The 24,378-nt window shown below is 48.0% G+C and overlaps 1 protein-coding gene across 3 annotated transcripts in view; it reads right to left on the bottom strand.

The window, feature by feature from the left end:
* Window positions 1-24,378, bottom strand: part of LOC119432357 (AP-3 complex subunit delta-1-like) — a 213,500-nt gene that overhangs the window by 16,254 nt on the left and 172,868 nt on the right. For all 3 annotated transcript variants that reach the window (XM_049659316.1, XM_037699524.2, XM_049659315.1), the window contains exon 32: window positions 6,608-6,732. In XM_049659316.1, coding sequence (XP_049515273.1) covers window positions 6,608-6,732 — 125 coding nt within the window. The remainder of the gene's footprint in view (window positions 1-6,607; window positions 6,733-24,378) is intronic.

Raw genomic sequence — 24,378 nt, 5'->3', positions numbered from 1 at the left:
GCTTTTATCAAATTACTGCTTATACAGTCGAATCTCATTATTTCGAACACGCTTCATTCGAACTTCCGGTTTATTCGAACTGACGCTGTGGTCCCGTCAAAGTTATGTGTATTCCAATGGGCGAAAACGCCTGGTAATTCGAATGCGCAAGCATTTGCGAAGGTTAATTCGAACATCCCACGCTCCAACACTGCTCTCAGCAGCACACCAAATCACGCGGTGGCGCCTACGATCAGGATTGCTCTGACCCCGCCATGGAGAAAAAGCTTAGGAGAAACCCCTCAACGTCGCGCATGCAAAAGAAAAAGAAAGAAGACTAAATGGCCGAGATTTCACTCTCTCTCAAGTGACAAGGTTGCCGTTACAGTGTCGCGCCATAATGGCCCAGCCACACTAGTGGAAAAACGTGCGCTGCGGGAGGGATCGTTCCTGGGCTGATTTTTCGTGTCTTGCCGCGGCAGGAAGTGAGTCGTGAGTGGAGGAGACCAATGAGAGCAGCCCTTCAGTGACGTACACGCAGGAAATTGGTGTCATGCGGACCCGCCTGACCACTCTATTCATAATCGTGTCCTCTTCAGCCGGACCGCTCGTTTCGCACTATCGGCTGCTTGTAATAGCTCTCGCTCGCACTTGTTTTGGTTGGCTTGGTTTGGTCTCGTTCGCGCTTGTTTTGATTGTCACGGTTTGCAATTGTTTCTTTACAATGACAAGTCGAAACTGTGACGTGCCGATGGAAAGGTTTTTGGAGACAGTGCATCATATCCGGTTCTATAAGACAAGATGGACCCTGAATACAAGGACGCGAAGGCGCCACCGTACCTCCTTCTCCTTGTCTTTTGAACGTGGCGACGCCGCAACAGAAAGAAGCACACCAACATCTCTATGATCTGTGGCAACAACTTCGTCATCGATGACCCGCCCCTCCTCACAACTCCGCTCCCCTCGCCCTCCCTCTCAACTCCCTCACCTTCGACGGTCTCCACGACGGTGCCGCCGGCCCGGCAAATGATTAGCCCGCTGCCTGAAGTTTCGTTTGCTGCTGTTATTGGGAAGCAAGCGTTGGCCGGCGTGGGCAGTTTCGTAGTCCTCGCTCGCTGTGTGCTTGCACACCGTGATATTTCACAACCAGCACTCTTCATGCATTGTACTATGGTGCATGAATGCTTCAAGAGCACGTCCTCCTTAAAATTCAAACAAATTTTCGGGCCCCTTAGAGTTCTAATTATTGAGAATCTGTTCATTTCAATATAAAAAGGGTTTACTGTACGACTGAGGGAGCATAAAAATAATTTAAGTGCATATCATAGGTTGCATTTAGCTGCACACTGCAAGTGCTTTGTTTAGCCTAAGAACAATTTAGCACGAAAAAGAATGGAAATGTTCTTCACTTAGAAAGGCGGTGAAATATGCATTAGTGTGCCTTAGAGAGATATGGATTAGAGAGAAATTTTCTAGAGGTGTGATGAGCCTTGACTGAGTGATGGGGTCTTCACTTTTAGCATTTTGATGCATGTACTGTGTCATTTTTATTTTATTTTTAATTTTGGTCTTTTTTCTGTGGCATTTGCTCAGTTGTGACAACTGCGCAGTTGGTTCTGCTTGCTTTGAAATACTTGTTTGTTCAAACAGAAACGTTTAGTTGTGAGTAAGCGCTTGTGGTGCTCATTCTTCTCTGTCCTTGTCGTTTTGCACTATGTTCAATTTATCATGCATCTGTCCCAACTCACCCACGCCAAAGGTCAATCTTGCTACACCAACACTCTGAGCTAGGGATGACAAAGAGGGAACCAGCAACCAAATCCTCCCGTGAGGAGGATTTGGTTGCTGCTTACTCAGTTAACCCTTTGCGGTCCGAAACTATTTTGCCAGTTTGTGGCGCCGCGAAGAAAACCACAAGCTGTGGAAGAAAAGCTCACAGGATATTTATTTTTTCTCTTGCATTCTGCAGGCAACTCCTCTACCGATATTTGAGCAGCATATGATACCGCTCGAAGCATTCTCCTGGGTGCAGGCCAGGGTTGTTACTGCAGGTTTTGCAAAAAAACACAGTTTCCCTCCTGCCTCCGTTTGTTTTTCGATCGCTACAAACAGCACAGTCTTTGCTGCTTCGACCTGGGAGCTTGTAGATGAAATGGCTCCTCCCATCTAACCTTTCCTCGCACTCCTTCCACGTAGACGGGCCCCGCTTTTTGGCTCTAGCCCTAACGTCACCCACCAGCTGTTGGATGAGGTTGCGGCGGTACTGCAGGTGTCGCTGTTCTTTACCACCATGATTCCGCAGCTGCGTGTGCCTCAAAATAAAGCTATTGACAATGGAAACCTCTAGAAGCTTTCATTAAATCAGGGGTTCTCAAGTACGTTCATCCCAGGGAACCCGGCTAAGCTCCATAATGTGCCAAGGACCCCCCCCCCCCCCGAATTAACCGAATGTCGAATTATCGAGGGTATCAAACAAACAATAAACAAATGCTTCACTACGTCAACATGCTTTTATTTACTCAATGAATCATCAAATCTTGTTTCTATTTAGCACAAGACCAGTGTGGAAGCTGAAATTCTCGTCATCTCATGACTGATTAGCGCTAGCAGCAGCAAAGGCCTCGCGACACCCTTCGCTGGCAAGCGTCTTCATCCGAGACACTCTTCGCACCAACGGGCGCACATCCCTATTATTTTTTCGCCATTCAGCTGCTCGCCAACAAATTGTCCATCCATCGCGATGTAGCCGGTGCTCTTCATCTCCGACAGCTTTGCACTGAGTCAAAGTGAAACTACTGCTTGCCGCAACCGCTGCGGACGAAACCGCAGCCGCTATCGTCGCGATCATGGACGGCGACCTTGCGGTTCAGAAGGCAGGCGGCTGACGCACGCACCAAGTCAAAATGAAACTACCGTTCGCTGCAAGAAGTGTGGACAAAACCACGGCCGCTATCGACGCGATTATGGACGGCGACCTTACGGTTCAGAAGGCAGGCGGCTGACACACGCACCAAGTCAAAACAAAACTACCGTTCGCAGCAAGAAGTGCGGACGAAACTGCGGTCGCTGTAGATGCTGCCATGGGAGGCAACTACGCAGTTGTGAAGGCACACAGCCGACGTGCGCACCAAGTGAAAACGAAACTACTATTTGCTGCAACCGCTGCGGACGAAAGTGCGGTGGTTATCGACGCGATCATAGATGGCGACTACGCACTTATGGAGGCACGCGGCTAGCCGCCAACGCGGTGTTACGCGCGGCGATAAACGCAAGAATAAAGGCTTTAAAGGCACAAGTAGGCACCGAAGCGCTTCGGCGTTGCTGTTAGTCACGTGCCGCGTACGATTGCCGCTGAGGACCACAGCGATGTGGATTGCGCCGCTTCGTTTCGGTTGGACGCTACGCCATTCTTGCTCTTCTGCGGCGCGCATTTTTGGTGCTCCGTGCATTTTTTTTTATTCCTCCAACGTATACGTCAATGCACACACTATCGGCACCTACCCTATCTACAAATAGGAGAAAGGCGCATGGTGGTAAGCTACGGCCTCCGAGATTCAAGTCCGAAAGCTTAGGTGCGCTGCCTGTTCTCAGAGGTTGGGTGACTAAAAGCTGCTTGCGTATTTATTGCGCAGTTCTCGTGTTGCTGTTACGCACTATGATGTGCTTTTTGACACTCTGGCATGGGTAATGGAGGTTTTTTGGATCGAGCGCACCTCGTGTTCACCGTTTTAGACACTTGTCGAGAGCAAGACCAGGGAAAACTTATCAGTGGCTCGCGGGACACCGAGCAGGGGCCTACGAAACCCGTAGGTTCCGCGGAACCCACTTTGAGAACCCATGCACTAAATGCACCACCGTAAAACGCACGCGGTGAAAAAGTGCTTATGCTTCTCAGCGAACTGCGCGAATGTGCGGTTCCGCGTGCAAGTGAGAACGCTCTGGTATCCAGAAGCCGTGCTGAACATTGTGCTGCACCCTAGCGCAAAAAGGAGTAAACTTCAACAAACAAACTTTATTTATTCCTCAAGAGATGGCGCATCATGTATACAAAGAATGCAGCTCCAGGCAGCACGAATTGAACTTCTCGTGCTGCATGGCCGGCACGGCCATGATATGTCCCACAAAATATGTTAAGAGTCAAGGCTAGGCGGCGTTTTATTCAAGGCTAGGCTAGGCGGCGCCCGATTTAAAGGGTTCAGCCTCATCCATCCATCCATGTGAATGCGCACGAATCGCAGTGAGAAAAACCGCGAAATTGAACCCCCGAACACCCTTGTCCCCGACAACTGACCGCTACGGCCGTATTGCGTTGTCGGGCCCTGCCCGACAACGGACGGCAAAGGGTTAATACCAGGTGTTAGAAAAGATTTGTGAGAATATTCCATTTATTATAAGACACATTGCCCATATTTCAATAAGGTTCTGTAGGACCTTCTCATGTTTATTTTTTTTGCGAACAAATATTGTTAGTTTTAAACGGGCAAAATTTTGCTAAACCACATCTCTATCAGAAGTCTTAGCTAACGAGATGCAAGTAAAAAAAAAAAGTGAAGTGTTCTAGGCGGGTGAGCCTACCTGCAACATGTTAGCAACCTCCTAAAGAAGTCTACTGTAATTTTCGTGTTATTAGTAAGTAATTAGTAGCGACTAATGAACTTTCTATGGCCCCTATGTCAATACAATGTTTGTAGAGCTAATATGAAAACATAACTTTTAGCTGTTAGTGGCATGCTTCATTTTGCATAACATTTCCCACATTTAAAAGAATGTCACTGTGGCGTGCAAAAGGCAACCTTCTGAAAAATTTCGGGGGGCTTCCTTTGAAGCATAGAACGAAGAGCTAAGTAAATGGTAACATGTCACAAACAATTGAATGTGACATTTTCAAATATACTCTACAATCTTCATACATTCACATTATAGCCGCACAGCTAATGATTAAAAAGTTTGTTGACTGAACTTTACTAATTCACTATTAAAGGGTCCCTGGAACACTTTTCTAGCTAATCATAGAATGGCCTCATTATTAAAGTACGTCGTCCCACAAATGTCGGGTGGAAAATATTTTTTGCATCCTGAAATATAACTGGACTTGTCGAACAAATACCCGGCTTTCCTTCTATTTTCGTCTCCGCTAGCTCGCTGGAAGCTACACAGTTAAGAAGTGAAGAGGGCAAAGCCCTAGCCAAAAGTTGAATGTCGCGGTGGCAAAAGGGCTCATTGCGGCACCCCGTGGCGGCAACAGCAGCCTACGCTACGCAGCACGGCGCTGCCATCTCGGAGGCCATGTGCAGAAGATGCAGCTACCCACAGTGCAAAGATGAAATGATTTTTGTCTTTTTGAGATCGCAGACATTTTGCATTTATTTAACTGAAAATTAGCAATTATGTATTGCCGAGAACATTCTCGCGATCGCGAAATTAACCAATAGAGTTGGTCAGCCAAACGCCTTCAATCAGCTTTCGATGATGACATTGCAGATCGAAGCAAGCATCTGTTCACTACTTTGACATGCGATTGTAAATTCCCTGCTGCACATTGTGCAATAATGTCTGGCTCAAATGTTTACAGGAGCTTTTTAACACACTGGCACAGTTTATTTATTATGTTCAAAAAGTGTTTCAGGGCCCCTTCAAGACCATAGAGGTTGCCAACAACATACAGCTGATTTCATCTGCAAAGAAACTTCTACCTTATTTTTATTTTTCTCAGCCTTGCTCCAGCTGGCTGAGACACCTCACATGAAGGAAATCACACATTTATCATCACCCTATTTTCACAAAAGTATGTGCTCAATGAAAATAAAAAAGGTTCTAATGTGACAAGATAGTCACAACTCAATCTCAAAGCAGAGAATCATTTCTTGCTTGTGCATGACGATAACTCAAGCCAGGAGCGGGTGCACACTTTTTTTTTCTCTCTCTCTTTTGCTCGCAGCGACAGCTCACTTCTGTGCACAACAGCTGTTGTTTTACTTGGGCCTGAGGCATGCTGGACACAACAAAACCCTGCCAGAGATGGTGTGGGTAAAACCCTATCTCATCTTGAAGTACTGTACTTGCCCTCAGAGGGTCTCCACTGCTTTAGTAGGCAAGTGATAGTTCGCTCCAAAGTTAGTTTTTTCTTTCTTTTTTTCCTGCGATATGGCGAGGGTGAAGACAAAAAGGTGGCCTGACGACGACAACATGAAACAACGAAAATGTCATTATAGAGTTGACAGACAGACAAAGCAAACCAACTTTCAAGCTTTTAACTGCTGTCACAGTAAAATTGACAAAATTGCGGTCAGTAAGTTCCACGCTAGTAAATATAACTGTCCATAGAAAACCTTACAGAAGGAACCACCTTAGCTTCATCCAAATGGCAACCCCGTGGGTTTTGGCAAGACTCATTTAAATCCATTGTATCAATATACAAAGGCTTTGACTCGCTGATTAATTTGACCTCATGCTGCCACCACACAACATCCAGAATAAGTCAGATGGCAAAAAAACTCGGACAAGGATGAAGACAAACTTAAATGGCTTTCTTTGAAACATTCTGCTGGATTTAGGTAGGTTTAACTTGCATGTCGACATTCGCTCTCCTTTTACTCCACTGGTAGAGCAACAGCGACTGTGCACCCACCTGTGAAGTGACAGTGGAAGCACAACTTGGAGAGTACATGAGGGAATTCGTACTCCACAGCATCCAAGGTGATGCTGCTTTTTGCCGACAGCTCGCCACCACTCAGGAGCTCTGCGAACGTGTCCCTGGAGAGAGACATTTCAAATGGTGGACCATGCTGCAGTGCAAAGCCTTTAGTGAGTTTTGAATGATGGAGTTTCTTTGAGAGATGCTGTAATGAAGGGTTGGAGATTAATTCTGACAACATGGGGGCCTTTAACTTGTATTTAATACCTCGTTCATACGTTTTGAGAAGAAACATGAGAAAAACATACTAACCAGCAAAACGTACGATCCAAATTAACTCAAAATTTTGACAGACTAACTGTAGTTTAGATTACATAATGCAAAGCGTTGGCCGAATCACTGCAGCACGAGGCACAAGATGTTAACGCGCATCGACGTGACGGGGCTCCAGTGGCCCCCAGACACGTGCTGTTGTTTTCTTATTGTGTTTTAAGACTGCAACGGGAAACCAAAATGAAATCGAGCTGGTGGGCGACGCCGGATGCCGCAGGAGCAAAATGTGATGCGGGAAACGTTTGGGTTATCGCCTACTAAAAGCGTGCACTACGCTTCCAACGTCACTACGCCCCACGTCCTGTAAAACAGATAGGTGCTTATCGCAATAGGGTTGATGGCAACAGCTGTGAATGCAGCGTGCGATGGCCCGGGATGAAATTTGCTGGTACCGGAATAAGAAACCGAGTGCGCGGCGGCGTTTTCATGTGAGTATTGCAGTGAAGCTGCTGTGGCGGGCACCTACTGTTCTCGATTGCGCGCATTTTCTTGTTTACACGGGATCTAGTGGCTGGAAAACTTATCATATGATCGCATTTTGACGATGTACTCAACATATGAGCCGGTAAAAAATAAGCGTAACTCTATTGGGTTATTTTTTGTGTTCAGTTGCGAGAATTGGTGCTAGGAAATCGTACATAACGGGATTGTATCAACGAGGTTGGGAATTGGGGGGGTGGTATTCTTTAACCCTTTGTTGGATAGCAGGACATACAGTTAAACCTGCTTATAACGAAGCTCTGTATAACAAATTCCTGGATATAACGAAGTTTTTCTATTCCCCGCCGTTACTCCATAGAAGCACATGTATTTGAGACCTCTACATAACGAAGTGGCAGCTCCTCGAAATACCGAATTTTCCCCGCCGACAACCTAGAGATTTCGCCCCAAATTGTCACTTTTGCGCGAGCAGCAACCGGAAGCACCTTCTACGCCGACGACGGAATGCGAAGCGGCGGCGTCACGCTTGGCGCCCTCGAACTCATGGCGACTGTGAGGCGAGAGCGAGCACACGTGTGCGTGCGTGCGAGCAAGCGTGCGCGAGGCGGGCCTGCATCCCTCGACCCGGCGATCTTGCCGCCGCGGGCATGACCTTTCCCCCTCCCTTCAAAGCTGATCCGCTGTTTGCTGGAGCTGGCTTAGCCCGCCAAGCCGGCACTCTCCTTTTCCAGTTGATGTTGTTGAAGGAAAAAAAAAACTTTTTTTTTTTCGACGCACTGGCAGCGCCACTCTTTGGTTACTGCACAAGTCTCTGTGCTTCTCTTCACTAACCTCACACTAGGTGACACTATACAACGCTACGACGCCATCGTGTCGTTCGCTCTTCACTTCCGATGCCTTGCGCTTGTGCGAAACGACACGCGTCCACCTATCCAGTACCTGGTGTGGCATTCCAAGGATGAGTGCTTCGACGAAGAAACGCAAGATATTGACCTTGTCTGCAGTTCGCTTTGAAGAAAAGCCCGCGCGGGCGCACACTTTTTCCACATCGCAGATCGCTTTCAAGATACGGCGGCCGCTGCTGAAGTAAACGCCTTCCTTTCTCGCCTCCCCTGCCGTGCCTAGCGCGGAAGCGCGCTCCCCCCCCCCCCCCCCCTCCTTCTCCATCGCGCGTGCAAGATTGAGTTGGCCTGCCGTCCGCAAGCTTTCACTCGCACACGCAGTGTACGGCACGCAGCGACTATGTTGCCGTGTTTGGACTTTACACGCAACATCAAAGCGACGTTTACGGTGACGGCACAAATGCGCTTCGCAATAACATGTGCGCCTGCACGGTTACCACTCCAACGACGACAGCGAATTCGCACCCCCTACCAGCAGCTTGTCCGCGTTACCGGGAACTTATCTCGAAGGCCATGCTTTTGTGCACGGCAATCAGCAATAGCTGTACGAGCAGAAAATAGGTCATGGTGGCCATGTTGTAAGTTCACTATCCCTGGCGACTGTCGTCCGGGCGTCACAACTCGAGAATCGAACCTCTGTGCACAGGAGGTTTTGCCGATTTTGTGCCTGCGCGTGTTGAACAAGAAAAATAGTATGCACTAACCGTTTGGTGGGCAATGAGCGACTACGGCTTATGCAGTCAGCCAATACATCGGGTTTAATGAGGGCTGGGTGGGGGAATCTTTGAGACTACGTTTAAACCGCAATTACGCATTAAGCGGGTATGTATTAACGAGGTTTGACTGTACTATCCTTACTTCATATAGCTGTACTATCCTGACTTCATATAGCTGTCTGGCAATTTGCTGTCGCAATCGATGCTTCGCCTTTCGGGCGAAACTTGGACTTTTTTGTTCATCGCAACTTTAGTGTACTGGGAGTAAATCTTGGGCGATAGTAATGTCATATGTAAGAGGCCGCCTGCGGCGCGAAAAAGAAGAGGAGCACGTGAAGCATGGTGTTCGGGATGGCATGAACTCTCGAGGCGCGTGAGCCGAGGCGTAATCGAGGGATGAACGGCGCTGTCCGTTGATTTTCGACGTGGCTCCGGGCCAGGAAGGTCGCTTCGTCAGCAATGCTCTGGCAACGAGAGACTTGGGGATCTGGCCGAGTCCGTGACGTTGGCCGTCCAAGGTGTGGCCGTCGACCTCGGCAAGCTCGAGTGAGGCTCCTGGACTGGCTGCAGCCTCTCACGGCAGGACCAGGCACCCCAGAGAGGATCCCCCTTCTGCGGCAGACCGGCACGTTCGATTCTCCTCGAAACGCTACGTTGGCACTCACGAAGAAGTTGCGACGCATCCCGACGCTAAGCCTATCCAGGTGGCTCCAGTCAACGCCGTGCCACTTCACCGACAAAGTTTGAGACACCGGAATCTAAGACAAGCGCACCGATGGGCCGACGGCATGGCAGAGACGACTACAGACTCAACGAGAGCGCTGAACTCTGAGAAAAAGGGCCGACGAGCTTCGGACTCGGACAAACGTGCAACGACGAGCGCAGCAAGGTGACTTATTTGTAGCGTCTCAGCGATAGTACAGGGTTGCCTGACTTTGGGGGATTAGCCACCACTGTCATGAGCCACAAAATGAAGAAAGAAAGAAAAAGAAAAAACAGAAGAAGAGAACAAGAAGACACGTGGAGTCGGTGACAGAAATAAAGAAAGAAGAAGTTAGAAAATAAGAGCGGTCTCAAAGGAATACAACATGAAAGCAAAAGAAGAAGCACAAAAGTGCACGCGCAGCTACGTGGCCAATGGGATAGGGGACACGTAGCCGAAGAGAGCAGTCCAGCTACGCTCTGGGACGCAGGCAGGCAGAAGGAGCTGGAGGCCGAACAGGACGGGTGAATCGCGGAGACGGCGGCAACCCAATGGAAGCTGTGCTTCAGCTGCCGCGGCCACGACCCGCGAGCTGAGCGAACGCCCCATCGGAAGCCGCAGCTACGGGCTGACGGCGCTGCTTCCCGGATTCCCTGCGGCTACGATCCGCAGGCTTGCGGAGTTGACCGGGCGCTCCAGGCGCGCAGGTCACCCCACCATCCTGACCTCCTCACCAGCTCAACCGAGGGCCGAACGTCGGAATCAGCGACGCCGACTCTACGACGCATCAGCGGGCCCAACAACGTGTCGCCGGAAGCAGCGACGACGACGTGACGTGGCCATGTCAAGGGACTTCATGTAAATATTTTGAACTGTTTATACGTCGTGTGCGAGGACTTAAGTTAGTATTTGTAATTATCCAGCTTTGTATATATAGTTTGTTGTGTTAGGGTTTAGATATTGGTTTGATATCGCGTGTTTTCTTAATATTTGTATTTTTCTTGTGATCATGCCCCATAAAGGCTTTTCTTAACCCAAACGCTCCTTGCGTCGTGTTTACCACCCTGAGACCGTGACAAAATATTGGCGAGCTTGCCAGGATTTATTTCCTGAATACTCGGTCTCACACGTCGCAGGAACATGGATTATGAGAAGCTGTTGGGGGTGGCCAATTCTCTGGGACTTAGCCGCGAAGAATCGCTTAGCCTTTTTGATAGAGCACAAAAAGAAGCTCGAGAAGCACGCGAAGCGGAAAAAGAAATTTTGTTGTTGAAGTTGCGTTTGGCCGATGTGTCTATCGGAAGAGATGACGCGGATAGATCGTCGGTTTCTTCGGAAATGGAGCCGCAAAGAACAAAGACAATTTGTCCACAAAAGTTAATGGCTCCATTTGACGATAAGCGAGATGACCTTGATGCTTATCTACATCGTTTTGAAAGGATTGCTTTAGGACAAGGCTGGGAGCGATCTGAGTGGGCGACAGCACTTAGTTTGTGTTTAGTTGGCGAAGCGTTGAACGTGTTCGGAAGAATGCCAGCATCTGAGTCAATGGACTACGACAAAGTCAAGAAAGCATTATTGCAGAGATTCAGGCTAACTGCAGAAGGATTCCGTGAGAAATTCCGGAATAGTAAACCAGAGCAATCAGAGACTGGTAAGCAGTTTGCTTGCCGTTTAACAAATTATTTTGATAGATGGATGGAAATGGCAAACACAGAGAAGACGTACGAAGGAGTCAGGGAGCGTATCGTGATTGAGCAGTTCTTGACTTGTTGTAGCCCAAAACTCAATGTTTTTCTTATAGAGCGTTCATTGAAACGTCTAGATGATTTCGCTGAATCTGCTGACCAATTTCTGGAAGCGCAAGGCTTGAGGAATTTAGGTAAAAACGAAGAAGAAACTCGCAAAAGAGACGATGATGTAACCCAAGTTAGGCAAGGTGCGGTACCTAAGGTACTTAGATGCTTCCTGTGCAACCGCGTCGGTCATCGGGCAGTCGATTGTCGTGTAGGAGGGAACCGACCACAGGCGCATATCATTTGTCAGCACTGCAAGAGACGAGGTCATCACACAGAAGACTGCAGACTACAGAACCGAGAAAAGGCAGCAGGAGTGGTTTCGTTAAATGGTGGAAAGGCAGCATCATCGCAAGAATCGACCAAGGATACCCAGGATACGTCGAAAACCATGCTCCCGGACAACCAGGACGCGTTCGAGAAGAAGAGAATATCATTGGGTCTTCCTGTAGTTGATGGAGAGATCAACGGAATACGAGTCTCAGTTCTTCGAGATAGTGGGACCAACACGGCCTTGGTGAGACGGAGTTTGATTGGAGAGCAACAACTAACAGGAGAAACAGCGGCGGTTATCATGGTCGACAGCACGGTTAGGCATTTACCTGAGGCCAGAATTCAAGTTTCTACTCCCTACTACTCCGGATGGCTGATAGTGAAGTGTGTAGATAAGCCACTATATGATTTAATATTGGGCAATCTACCAGGCGTAAGAAGCGTCGATGACCCAGATATCAAGTGGAAGAGCAGCTGCACCGACACGGGAAAAGCGAAAGAAAAACAGCAAGAGCATGATCCTAACATGACGACACAAAGAATTAAGACTACGGAGAATAGTCCAGCAGTGTCGTCGGCGATAGCCACAAGATCAAGTACGCAGCAAACATTGAGGGCACTGAAGATACCTACAACCGAAGTACTTGCGGTGACGCCAACAGAATTTGCAGAAATGCAAAGAAAGGATGATTCACTACAAGCCTGTTTTGAGAAGGAAGGAGAGGCGACTACAAATAAAAGAGGAAGAACTATTTTTGAATTCCAGAAGAAAAATGGATTGTTGTACAGAAGATGCAAGTTTACCTCGGGCAGAGAAGTGATGCAGTTGGTGGTTCCTAAATCACTACGACGGACGGTCTTGAATTTGGGACACGACAGCATCATGGCCGGGCACCAAGGCATAAAAAGAACGGTGGCGAGGATCACAGAAGAATTTTTCTGGCCAGGGCTACAAAGCGAAGTGAAGCGATATGTAAAATCCTGTGACATTTGCCAGCGGACGATACCAAAAGGACGAGTGAAGCGAGTTCCACTTGGGAATATGCCAACCATTGACATGCCATTTGAGAGAGTAGCGATAGACATCGTAGGACCAATAAAGCCGGTATCAGCAAAAGGAAACCGCTATGTTCTCACGATGGTCGATATGGCGACACGGTATCCAGAAGCTATTGCCTTAAAAGGTATAGATTCAATTCAGGTGGCCGAGGCTCTAATAGAGATGTTCTCTCGGTATGGTCTGCCCCGCGAAATCCTTAGTGACCGGGGATCCAACTTCACATCTGACCTAATGAAGGAGTTCAACAGGTTGCTCTCGATAAAGCAGTTGCTCACAACGCCGTATCATCCTATGGCGAATGGCCTGGTAGAAAGATTTAATGGCACATTGAAGAACATGATAAAGAAGATGTGTCAAGAAAGACCTACGGATTGGGACCGTTACCTACCAGCATTATTGTTTGCATACAGAGAAGTGCCATAAGCAAGTCTCAATTTTTCACCGTTCGAGATGTTGTATGGACGCACGGTTAGAGGTCCGTTAACTATCCTCAAGGAGGTAAGGGCAAATGAAGGACTCGACACCGAAGTCAAAACAACATACACCTACGTGTTGGAACTTCGAGAGAAGCTGGAAGAAACGTGTAAGCTAGCACATCGTAGTTTGGAGGAAGCCAAAGAACGCTATAAGACCTATTACAACAAGAAGGCAGTAGCAAGACGACTCAATCCAGGAGACAAAGCACTTATCCTTCTACCCAGTGATGGAAACAAACTGTTGATGCAGTGGAAGGGACCATTCGAGGTAATCCAGAAAAGGAACGTGTTGGAACTTCGAGAGAAGCTGGAAGAAACGTGTAAGCTAGCACATCGTAGTTTGGAGGAAGCCAAAGAACGCTATAAGACCTATTACAACAAGAAGGCAGTAGCAAGACGACTCAATCCAGGAGACAAAGCACTTATCCTTCTACCCAGTGATGGAAACAAACTGTTGATGCAGTGGAAGGGACCATTCGAGGTAATCCAGAAAAGGAACGAGATGGATTACGAGCTTCTGGTGAACGATTCTAAAAAAGTATTTCACATGAACATGTTAAAGAAATATGAAGAGAGACCTAATTCGCAAGAATCCGAAGTTGTCAACATGCTAGTCACAGAAGAGAAAGAAGACTTGGAAGTACACACCTACAACCACAAGAAAACCATGGGGCTAGAAAAATCAGTCATTAATCCATGTCTGGACGGAGAAGAAGCAGCAGAGTTAAAATCATTATTGCAAAAGTGTGAGAAGTTATTCTCAGACCTACCAGGAAGAACAAATGTGATTGAGTGCAAGTTAGAATGCACCACGGACACACCAGTGTACGTCAAACAATACCCATTGCCACTTGTGGTTCAAGAGTCTATCGAGAAGGAAGTTGACGAGATGTTACGTCAAGACATCATTGAAAGGTCTACATCAGCTTACAACGCACCTCTGGTCGTTGTGAAGAAACCAGACGGCTCTAATAGGCTTTGTGTAGACTTCAGGAGGTTAAACAGCGTATTAGTGTCTGACTCTGAGCCAATACCAAGAGTGGACGTTGTTTTTGCAAAGGTGGCACGAAAAAAGTTTTTTTCAAAGCTTGATTTAGCGAAGGGGTACTGGCAAATACCCATGGAGAAGACATCCAAAGAAAAGACGGCATTTTCAAGTACAAATGGGCTATTTCAATTCAAGTACATGCCATTTGGACTAAAGACAGCCGCTGCAATATTTACGAAACTCATGAGAAGAGTACTTGTCATGAGTAAGACGCCGGCGGCGCCATAAAAGAAGAAAAAGACGATGTGAGCGGAGCGTTCGGAACCGCGCGAGCGCGTGAGGCGCGTGAGCCGAGCCGTAATCGAGGGATGAACGGCGCTGTCTGAGGATTATCGACGTGGTTCCGGGCCAGGAAGGTCGCATCGCCAGCACCGCACTGGCGACGGGAGACTTGGGGGTCTGGCCGAGTCCGTGACGTTGGCCGTCCAAGGCGTGGCCGTCGACCTCGGCAAGTTCGGGCGAGGCTCCTGGACGAGCTGCAGCTTCTCACGGCAGGACCAGGCACCCCAGAGAGGCTCCCCCTTCTGCGGCAGACCGGCACGATTGATCCTCCTCGGGACGCCACGTCAGCACTCTTGAAGGAGTTGGGACGCGTCCCGACGCTAGGCCTAGGCAGGTAGGCCTAAGCTATGGCGACCGCCATTGCGGACGAGCCGACGAGCGCAGCACCGATGAAGCACCGGCGAGCTCCCTACCGATAAAGAGACGACGCGCCGACGGCAAGGCAAAAGCATCAACGAGTACACCTACTGCTGGAAGAAAAGGGCCGACGAGCTTCGGACTCAGACAAACGTGCAACGACGAACGCCGCAAGGTGACTCTTTGTTTGTAGCGTCGCAGAAATAAGACAGGGTTGCCTGACTTTGGAGAGTTAGCCGCCACGGACGCGCATAGGCGCCAAGTAGAATGTTTTGTACATTAGGTTTTGTACTTTAGTTTGTATTTTTATTAGTATTTCTTCCCGTAGTGTGCTTGATTTTTAGTTTTGGTTTTGAGTGTGCGTGTTATTAAAAAATCTGTTTGCTGTGTCGCCATCCGTCTTCCTTCTCCATCTCGCATAACACCCGCACGCCTCCGAGATCGGTGACAACAAAACACATCACAATTGGCGAGCCTGCCAGGATCCGTTCCCGGATTCTATCTTAGCCCAGTCACCGATACTCGGCAGTAGCAAAGATGGAGTGGGAGCGTTTGGCGGCAATAGCAAAGGATTTGAATATGTCTAAGGATGAGGCGATGACATTCTTCGAGTACACTCGTCAAGAGAAAGAGAAGGAGCACGAACGAGAGCGCCAGAAGCACGAACGAGCACGCGAGGAACATGAACAAGTACGCGAACAGCAGAAAAGCGAAAAGGAAATTCTAGAACTAAAGATAAGACTAGCGGAGATGGGCGCGGGTTCTCGCGAAGGCACAAGTTCACCCGGATCGGCGTCATCCGACTCAGCTGCTTCCAGACCAAAGAGAATTTGCCCTAGAAAATTAATGGCTCCTTTTGACGAGCGAAGAGACGACTTGGATGCATATTTGCATCGGTTCGAGAGAATAGCCATCGGGCAAGGCTGGGAGAAGAGCGAGTGGGCTAACGCCTTAAGCCTATGTTTGGTGGGTGAAGCGTTGAGTATATATGGGCGTATGTCAGCTGAAGAATCACTAGACTACGAGAAGGTGAAAAATACTTTATTACAGAGATTCAGGTTGACGGCAGAAGGGTTTCGAGAGAAGTTTCGCTCATGCAAGCCAGAAGACTCGGAGACAGGCAAACAGTTTGCGTGCCGACTAACTAACTACTTTGAAAGGTGGATAGAGCTTTCAGAGACTGACAAAACGTATGAAGCAGTTCGTGACAAAGTCGTAGGTGAACAATTTCTGGCCAGGTGCAGTAACAGTCTGGCAATATTTCTCAAAGAAAGAAAGTTGCAAACAGTAAAGCAGATGGCCGAACAAGCCGAACAGTTTGTAGAAGCACAAGGGTTGAAGAATTTGGGAAAGAGTGATAAAGATACGCACGCAGCAGCGGTAGAAGAGGTGAGGAATCAAGGACAAATGAACAGACCAAGGGGACCGCAGAGGTGTTTCCTATGTAATCGGTTGGGTCATGTAGCGATGAACTGTCGGGTGAGAGGTAATCGTCACGAAGCACCGGTAGTTTGCCAGTTGTGCCAAAAGAAAGGTCACAGAGCAGATGAATGCAGGACTAGTTACATGGATCAGACTGCATGCATTATGAGCACAAGAGAGGATGGACAGAGAGAGCAGAACATGCCTTTAGTGGAAGGCGAGGTAGAAGGGCACAAGGTTACAGTGCTGAGAGACACAGGAGCAAATACAATTTTAGTGAGGAAAAGTTTAGTGCCGCATGAAAGCATGACCGGATACTTTAAACCAGTGATCTTGGTAGACAGGTCAGTCAAGTATCTGCCAGAGGCACAGATACAAATATCGACACCCTTCTATACAGGACTAGTCACAGCTAGATGTGTAGACGATCCCCTCTATGATTTGATTGTGGGAAATGTACCGGGAGCGAGGAAAGCAGATGACCCCGACCCAAATTGGAAGAGGACCGAGAAGGACGTAGAAGAGAAGGAACGCTTAGAAGCGCAAAAGGTGGAAATGCAAGACACAGACGTAGCCGCTGTAGTACAAACACGAGCAAGTAGCAAGGGCATCAAACCTTTGCCAGCATTGCAGGTTACGGCCGTGAAGGGGTTAAATATAACGGTAGCAGAGTTTCGAGAATTGCAGAACAAGGATGAGTCGATAAGAAAGTGTGAACAGAAGATAGGAGAACGGGTGCAAAGGAAAAGGAGTCGGACAGTAGCGGAGTTTATAAAGAAGAATGATTTATTGTACCGGAGATGTATATTCAGTTCAGGTAGGGAAGTATTACAGTTGATGGTCCCGAAGAGACTGAGGAATAAAGTATTGAAGTTAGCGCATGATAGTGTAACGGCAGGTCACCAGAGAATCAAAGACACGTTACAAAAAATAACAGAAGAGTTCTTTTGGCTGGGAGTGCAGAGCGACGTGAAACGATATGTAAAAGCATGTGACGTATGCCAAAAGGCGGTGGCTAAGGGGAAAAACGAGGAGAAGACTGGTGTTTGTTTGGCGATTGCCGATGACAAGGACATAGGATTGACGATAGAGCCAACCAAGTGTGAGATAGGCTACAGGACTAGGGAATTTGTGGGGCACAAGTTGGGAACGGGACGAGTCGAGCCCAAGGACGATACACGAGATAAGATACAAGCAGTGGGCAGGCCCCAGGCAGAGAAACAAGGTCGAGGAAGGATTTTCAGACCTACCCGAGCAAATAGAAGTTGGGCGGAGCGAGATGCAGTGTTTAACAGAGGAGCCCGCGCATATAAAGCTAAGCCGACGTATAACAGATATAATGAGAGAGAGCCTTACTTTCCACATAGAGTATATTAAGGGACGACAGAACGTGGGGGCAGATTACATGAGTAGGGCGATGGATTGACTAAACAGTGAGAACATAACGCGGACAAAACAAATGTACATATTTGAAGTGGTGCGAACAATGAACTCATGAGTGTTGTGAACAGTGCAAACAGTGAAATGTGCGCGATAGTGCAGTGAAGTGTGGTGATGAGTGGTAAGCGAAGACGACGCACAGAAAGGCACCCAAGTCACAAGAGTCAAGTTCGCCACCAAGAAAGAAGACGGACAGAAAGCAGTTTTTTCAGAAAAAACTCTTAAAAAGGGGAGCCATGTCATGAGTAAGACGCCGGCGGCGCCATAAAAGAAGAAAAAGACGATGTGAGCGGAGCGTTCGGAACCGCGCGAGCGCGTGAGGCGCGTGAGCCGAGCCGTAATCGAGGGATGAACGGCGCTGTCTGAGGATTATCGACGTGGTTCCGGGCCAGGAAGGTCGCATCGCCAGCACCGCACTGGCGACGGGAGACTTGGGGGTCTGGCCGAGTCCGTGACGTTGGCCGTCCAAGGCGTGGCCGTCGACCTCGGCAAGTTCGGGCGAGGCTCCTGGACGAGCTGCAGCTTCTCACGGCAGGACCAGGCACCCCAGAGAGGCTCCCCCTTCTGCGGCAGACCGGCACGATTGATCCTCCTCGGGACGCCACGTCAGCACTCTTGAAGGAGTTGGGACGCGTCCCGACGCTAGGCCTAGGCAGGTAGGCCTAAGCTATGGCGACCGCCATTGCGGACGAGCCGACGAGCGCAGCACCGATGAAGCACCGGCGAGCTCCCTACCGATAAAGAGACGACGCGCCGACGGCAAGGCAAAAGCATCAACGAGTACACCTACTGCTGGAAGAAAAGGGCCGACGAGCTTCGGACTCAGACAAACGTGCAACGACGAACGCCGCAAGGTGACTCTTTGTTTGTAGCGTCGCAGAAATAAGACAGGGTTGCCTGACTTTGGAGAGTTAGCCGCCACGGACGCGCATAGGCGCCAAGTAGAATGTTTTGTACATTAGGTTTTGTACTTTAGTTTGTATTTTTATTAGTATTTCTTCCCGTAGTGTGCTTGATTTTTAGTTTTGGTTTTGAGTGTGCGTGTTATTAAAAAATCTGTTTGCTGTGTCGCCATCCGTCTTCCTTCTCCATCTCGCATAACACCCGCACGCCTCCGAGATCGGTGACAACAAAACACATCACAGTACTTCACGGTCTGAAAAACGTAGAACATTATATTGACGATATTTTGGTGGCAACAGACACTTGGGAAGAGCACCTGGAAGCATTAGAAGGATTATTTTATAGATTACAGGAAGCCAAGCTGACCATCAAGCCAATGAAGTGTGAATTTGGTTTTCATGCGGTGTCATTTTTGGGACACAAGTTAGGCATGGGACGCATTTCGACGAAAGAGGAAATACTAGAGAAGATTCAAGAAGCAAACCCACCGAAGAACAAGAAAGAAGTACAGTCTTTTCTGGGATTGACGGGATTTTACAGGGACTTCATTCCACATTATGCGGAGATAGCTGATCCTTTGGTGGAATTAACAAAGAAAGGTGCAAGCAATATAGTGAAATGGACAAAAGCGCAACAGGACGCATTTGAAACACTCAAGCAGCACATGGCCAATCCTCCCATTCTGGTGGCGCCCAACTTAGAAAGCGAATTTGTTTTGCGCACAGATGCTTCAGAGAAAGCGCTTGGGGCGGTGTTGCTGCAAGAAAACGACAATGTATTACATCCGGTATTCTATGCAAGCAAATTGCTTGAAAGGGAAAGGCACTACTCGACTGTGGAAAAAGAATGTTTAGCTCTTGTATGGGCAGTCAAACGGTTTCACATATACCTGTATGGAAAACATTTTAGGGTGCAGACAGACCACCAACCCCTTGAGTTCCTAAATAAAGCAAAGTTGACTAATTCCAGAGTGATGAGATGGAGCCTTGCGCTTCAAGAATATAGTTTCCACGTAGAATACATCAAGGGAAGAGAAAATGTTGGAGCAGATTTTATGAGTAGAGCTTCATAGTATATAGCGTGACAAGTGTTATCAAGAGTTTACCCTAGCAGTGTTGTGGTTTAGGAGTATTGGACAATGACTTTTTTGTGTGCAATAGTGAACTCGAGAATGTGTACAGTGCAGTGAACAAGTGAAGTGAAGTGAAGTGGTGTGCGGGGAAGGTACCCAGTGGTGCAACTGACAAAAATGGTGAAAGCCATCAAGGGCTAATGCTGCAACGACGTGTGAAGGCGGCGGACATATCCGGTACAAGGAAGACGCAGTTTTTCACATGGAAAAACTCTTGAAGGTGGGCATATGTCATGAGCCACAAAATGAAGAAAGAAAGAAAAAGAAAAAACAGAAGAAGAGAACAAGAAGACACGTGGAGTCGGTGACAGAAATAAAGAAAGAAGAAGTTAGAAAATAAGAGCGGTCTCAAAGGAATACAACATGAAAGCAAAAGAAGAAGCACAAAAGTGCACGCGCAGCTACGTGGCCAATGGGATAGGGGACACGTAGCCGAAGAGAGCAGTCCAGCTACGCTCTGGGACGCAGGCAGGCAGAAGGAGCTGGAGGCCGAACAGGACGGGTGAATCGCGGAGACGGCGGCAACCCAATGGAAGCTGCAACCCAATGGAAGACCCGCGAGCTGAGCGAACGCCCCATCGGAAGCCGCAGCTACGGGCTGACGGCGCTGCTTCCCGGATTCCCTGCGGCTACGATCCGCAGGCTTGCGGAGTTGACCGGGCGCTCCAGGCGCGCAGGTCACCCCACCATCCTGACCTCCTCACCAGCTCAACCGAGGGCCGAACGTCGGAATCAGCGACGCCGACTCTACGACGCATCAGCGGGCCCAACAACGTGTCGCCGGAAGCAGCGACGACGACGTGACGTGGCCATGTCAAGGGACTTCATGTAAATATTTTGAACTGTTTATACGTCGTGTGCGAGGACTTAAGTTAGTATTTGTAATTATCCAGCTTTGTATATATAGTTTGTTGTGTTAGGGTTTAGATATTGGTTTGATATCGCGTGTTTTCTTAATATTTGTATTTTTCTTGTGATCATGCCCCATAAAGGCTTTTCTTAACCCAAACGCTCCTTGCGTCGTGTTTACCACCCTGAGACCGTGACAACCACAGACAAGCGTAGGTGTGAATTAGAACTTGTTTAGTGTATTAAGCTTTAAGTCGTACATGCGTTTGTATTTGTTCGCTATGTTTTAGTGTGCTTGATTTTTAGTTTCAGGTTTTTGGTTCTGAGTTTGCGTGCTATTAAAAAATCTGTTTGCAGTGTCGACATGTGGTTTCCCTCTCCATCTCTATTAACAGATCGGTGACAAAAACACGACAATTGGCGAGCCTGTGCCAGGATTCGTTCCCGGATTCTATTTTAGCCCAATCACCGATACTCGGGAGTTGTAAAGATGGAGTGGGAACGTTTGGTGGCAATAGCGAAAGATTTGAATATGTCTAAGGATGAGACGATGGCGTTTTTTGAATACACGCTGCAAGAAAAAGAAAAAGAGCACGAACGAGAGCGCGAGAAGCACGAACGAGCACGCGAGAAGCACGAACGAGCACGCGAGGAACATGAACGAATGCGCGAACAGCACAAAAGTGAAAAAAAAAATTTTTTGGAGTTAAAGATAAGACTAGCGGAGATGGGTGCGGGTTCTCGCGACGGCACGAGTTCACCCGGATCGGCGTCATCTGACTCAGCTTCTTCCAGGCCAAGACGGATTTGCCCTAGAAAATTAATGACTCCTTTTGACGAGCGAAGAGACGACTTGGATGCGTATTTGCATCGGTTTGAGAGAATAGCGGTCGGGCAAGGCTGGGAGAAGAGCGAGTGGGCTAACGCCTTAAGTCTATGTTTAGTGGGTGAAGCATTGAGTGTATATGGGCGCATGACAGCAGAAGAATCACTAGACTACAACAAGGTGAAGAAGACTTTATTACAGAGATTTAGGTTGACCGCAGAAGGGTTTCGGGAGAAGTTTCGGTCGTGTAAGCCAGAAGACTCGGAGACAGGCAAACAGTTTGCGTGCCGACTAACTAACTATTTTGAAAGGTGGATAGAGCTTTCGGAAACATTAAAGACATATGAAGCAATCCGCGACAAGATTCTGGGTGAGCAGTTTCTTGCCAAATGTAGCAAAGGTTTAGCAATATTTCTGAAAAAAAGAAAACTGCAGACGGTGAAAGAAATGGCAGAACAAACAGACCAGTTTGTAGAGGTGCAGGGATTGATAAACCTAGGAAACAGGGTTAGAGATGCTCCCACTGCAGAGGAAGATGAGCTGAGAGAGAGATCCCAAATGGGTGGGCGCAGGGCCCAGCAGAGGTGTTTCCTCTGTGACCGTCTCGGTCATCAAGCAATTCATTGTCGTGTAGGACGCGATGACCAACTCCAGCGGAAATATTGCGAATGGTGCAACAGGAGTGGGCATAACACTGAAGAATGTAGACAAAGAACGGAAAAAGTTTTAGCGGTCACAGCACCTAATGATACTGACGAGGCGAACAGGTTCTTAGAAAAGGAGAAAATAGAAGTGGTAAGAAGAGCAAGACATGCCAGTAGTAGAAGGCAAAATAGAGGGGAAGAAGGCTACCATATTGAGGGACACGGGCACGAACACCGTACTAGTAAGGAAGAGTTTAGTACATCCAAAGAATATGACTGGAAAGGTGAAGCCTGTTATGTTAGTCGACAGATCCGTGAGACACCTCCCAGAAGCTCAAATTCACATGTACACGCCATATTATTCAGGAAAGGTGACAGCCAAGTGCATAGAAGATCCTCTGTACGACCTAATTTTAGGTAATGTACCAGGAGTGAGGGGAGTAGAGGACCTAAAATGGAAAAATGAACCTACTCAACCCAGCGGAATTAGGAACTGCGATGACAGAAAGGAGGATAAAGCTCAAGAGGCCAACACGCCTACAGTAGTGAAGCAGCTTGGTTTATCAATTGAAGAGCTGGGGACACAGCAGAGAGAGGACCAAACGCTTAGGTACGCAATGCGAAGAATCGGGGGAAGACCTATGAGAGAAAGATACAGGTCAGGAGTGACTTATGAATTAAAAGATGGCCTGATATATAGGACGTTCTGGAGCGAGGGCGAATGCAGGAGACAATTGATCTTGCCTATGCAATATAGACGAAGCCTTTTGGAAAAGGGACATGTGGATGGTCATACGAATAAAAAACAGCTGGTAGCAGCACTAACCAAAACGGTCTTTTGGCCAGGAATACACCGGGATATACAAAGTTTTGTGAGACGGTGCTACAAACCCAATGAAAGACCAGGTAGTGGTTTAGTACTGTGAACAATGTATAGTCTCTTTGGTGAGTGGCTTCACAACTTCATAACATTGCGAACAATTGAGGGCAATGTATTCTGTGGTGCGAACAATGAACTTGTGAGTGTTGTGGACAGCGCAACTAGTGAAACGTGCGCGACAGTGCAGTGAAGCTAGTGTGGTGATAAGTGGTAAGCGGTGACGAAGCACAGAGAAGCACACAAGTCACAAGAGTCAAGTTCACCACCAAAAAAGAAGACGGACAGAAGGCAGTTCTTTGAGAAAAAACTCTTAAAAGGGGACCCATGTAATACATATGTAAGAGGCCGCCTGCGGCGCGAAAAAGAAGAGGAGCACGTGAGCCGAGGCGTAATCGAGGGATGAACGGCGCTGTCCGTTGATTTTCGACGTGGCTCCGGGCCAGGAAGGTTGCTTCATCAGCAACGCTCCAGTCAACGCCGTGCCACTTCACAGACAAAGTTTGAGACGCTGGCATCTAAGACAAGCGCACCGACGGGCCGACCGCAAGGCAGAGACGACTACAGAATCGACGAGAGCGCTGAACTCTGAGAAAAAGGGCCGACGAGCTTCGGACTCGGACAAACGTGCAACGACGAGCGCAGCAAGGTGACTTATTCGTAGCGTCTCAGCGATAGTACAGGGTTGCCTGACTTTGGGGGATTAGCCGCCACAGACAAGCGTAGGCGTGAATTAGAACTTGTTTAGTGTATTAAGCTTTAAGTCGTACATGCGTTTGTATTTGTTCGCTATGTTTTAGTGTGCTTGATTTTTAGTGTGAGGTTTTTTGGTTCTGAGTTTCCATGCTATTAAAAAATGTGTTTGCTGTGTCGACATGCGGTTTCCCTCTCCATCTCTATTAACACCCGCATGCCTCCGAGATCGATGACAAAAACACGACAAGTACATACGGTAAGCGTTACTTTTTCGAGTTTTCGTGCCGAGCCTGCATATAACGAAATCCTCTTTATAACGAAGTTTTTGGGGAATTTATCAATATTGTTATATCCAGGTTTAACTGTATACGTCCCACTTTTCATTCCATGTTCTCGGTGCTGTCTCTCCTTAAGAGAGCTCGCTCTACCACATACAAGCCACTAACTCTATCTATTGAGTATACCACAACATTCTGTATGCACTTTCATAGCGTTTCCGCTAAGTGGAAGCACGCAACAAGACAAGTAGCAGTTCTTGTTTTTTCATGCCCGCTTTTCCGTTTTTCTGTGATTTTGTGAGCTACTTTCA

The sequence above is a fragment of the Dermacentor silvarum genome, chromosome 11 (genome assembly GCF_013339745.2).
Source record: "Dermacentor silvarum isolate Dsil-2018 chromosome 11, BIME_Dsil_1.4, whole genome shotgun sequence".
Lineage (NCBI taxonomy): Eukaryota > Metazoa > Arthropoda > Arachnida > Ixodida > Ixodidae > Dermacentor > Dermacentor silvarum.
The sequence above is the reverse complement of the archived record's forward strand: the minus strand, read 5'-3'. Positions and strand labels throughout refer to the sequence as shown.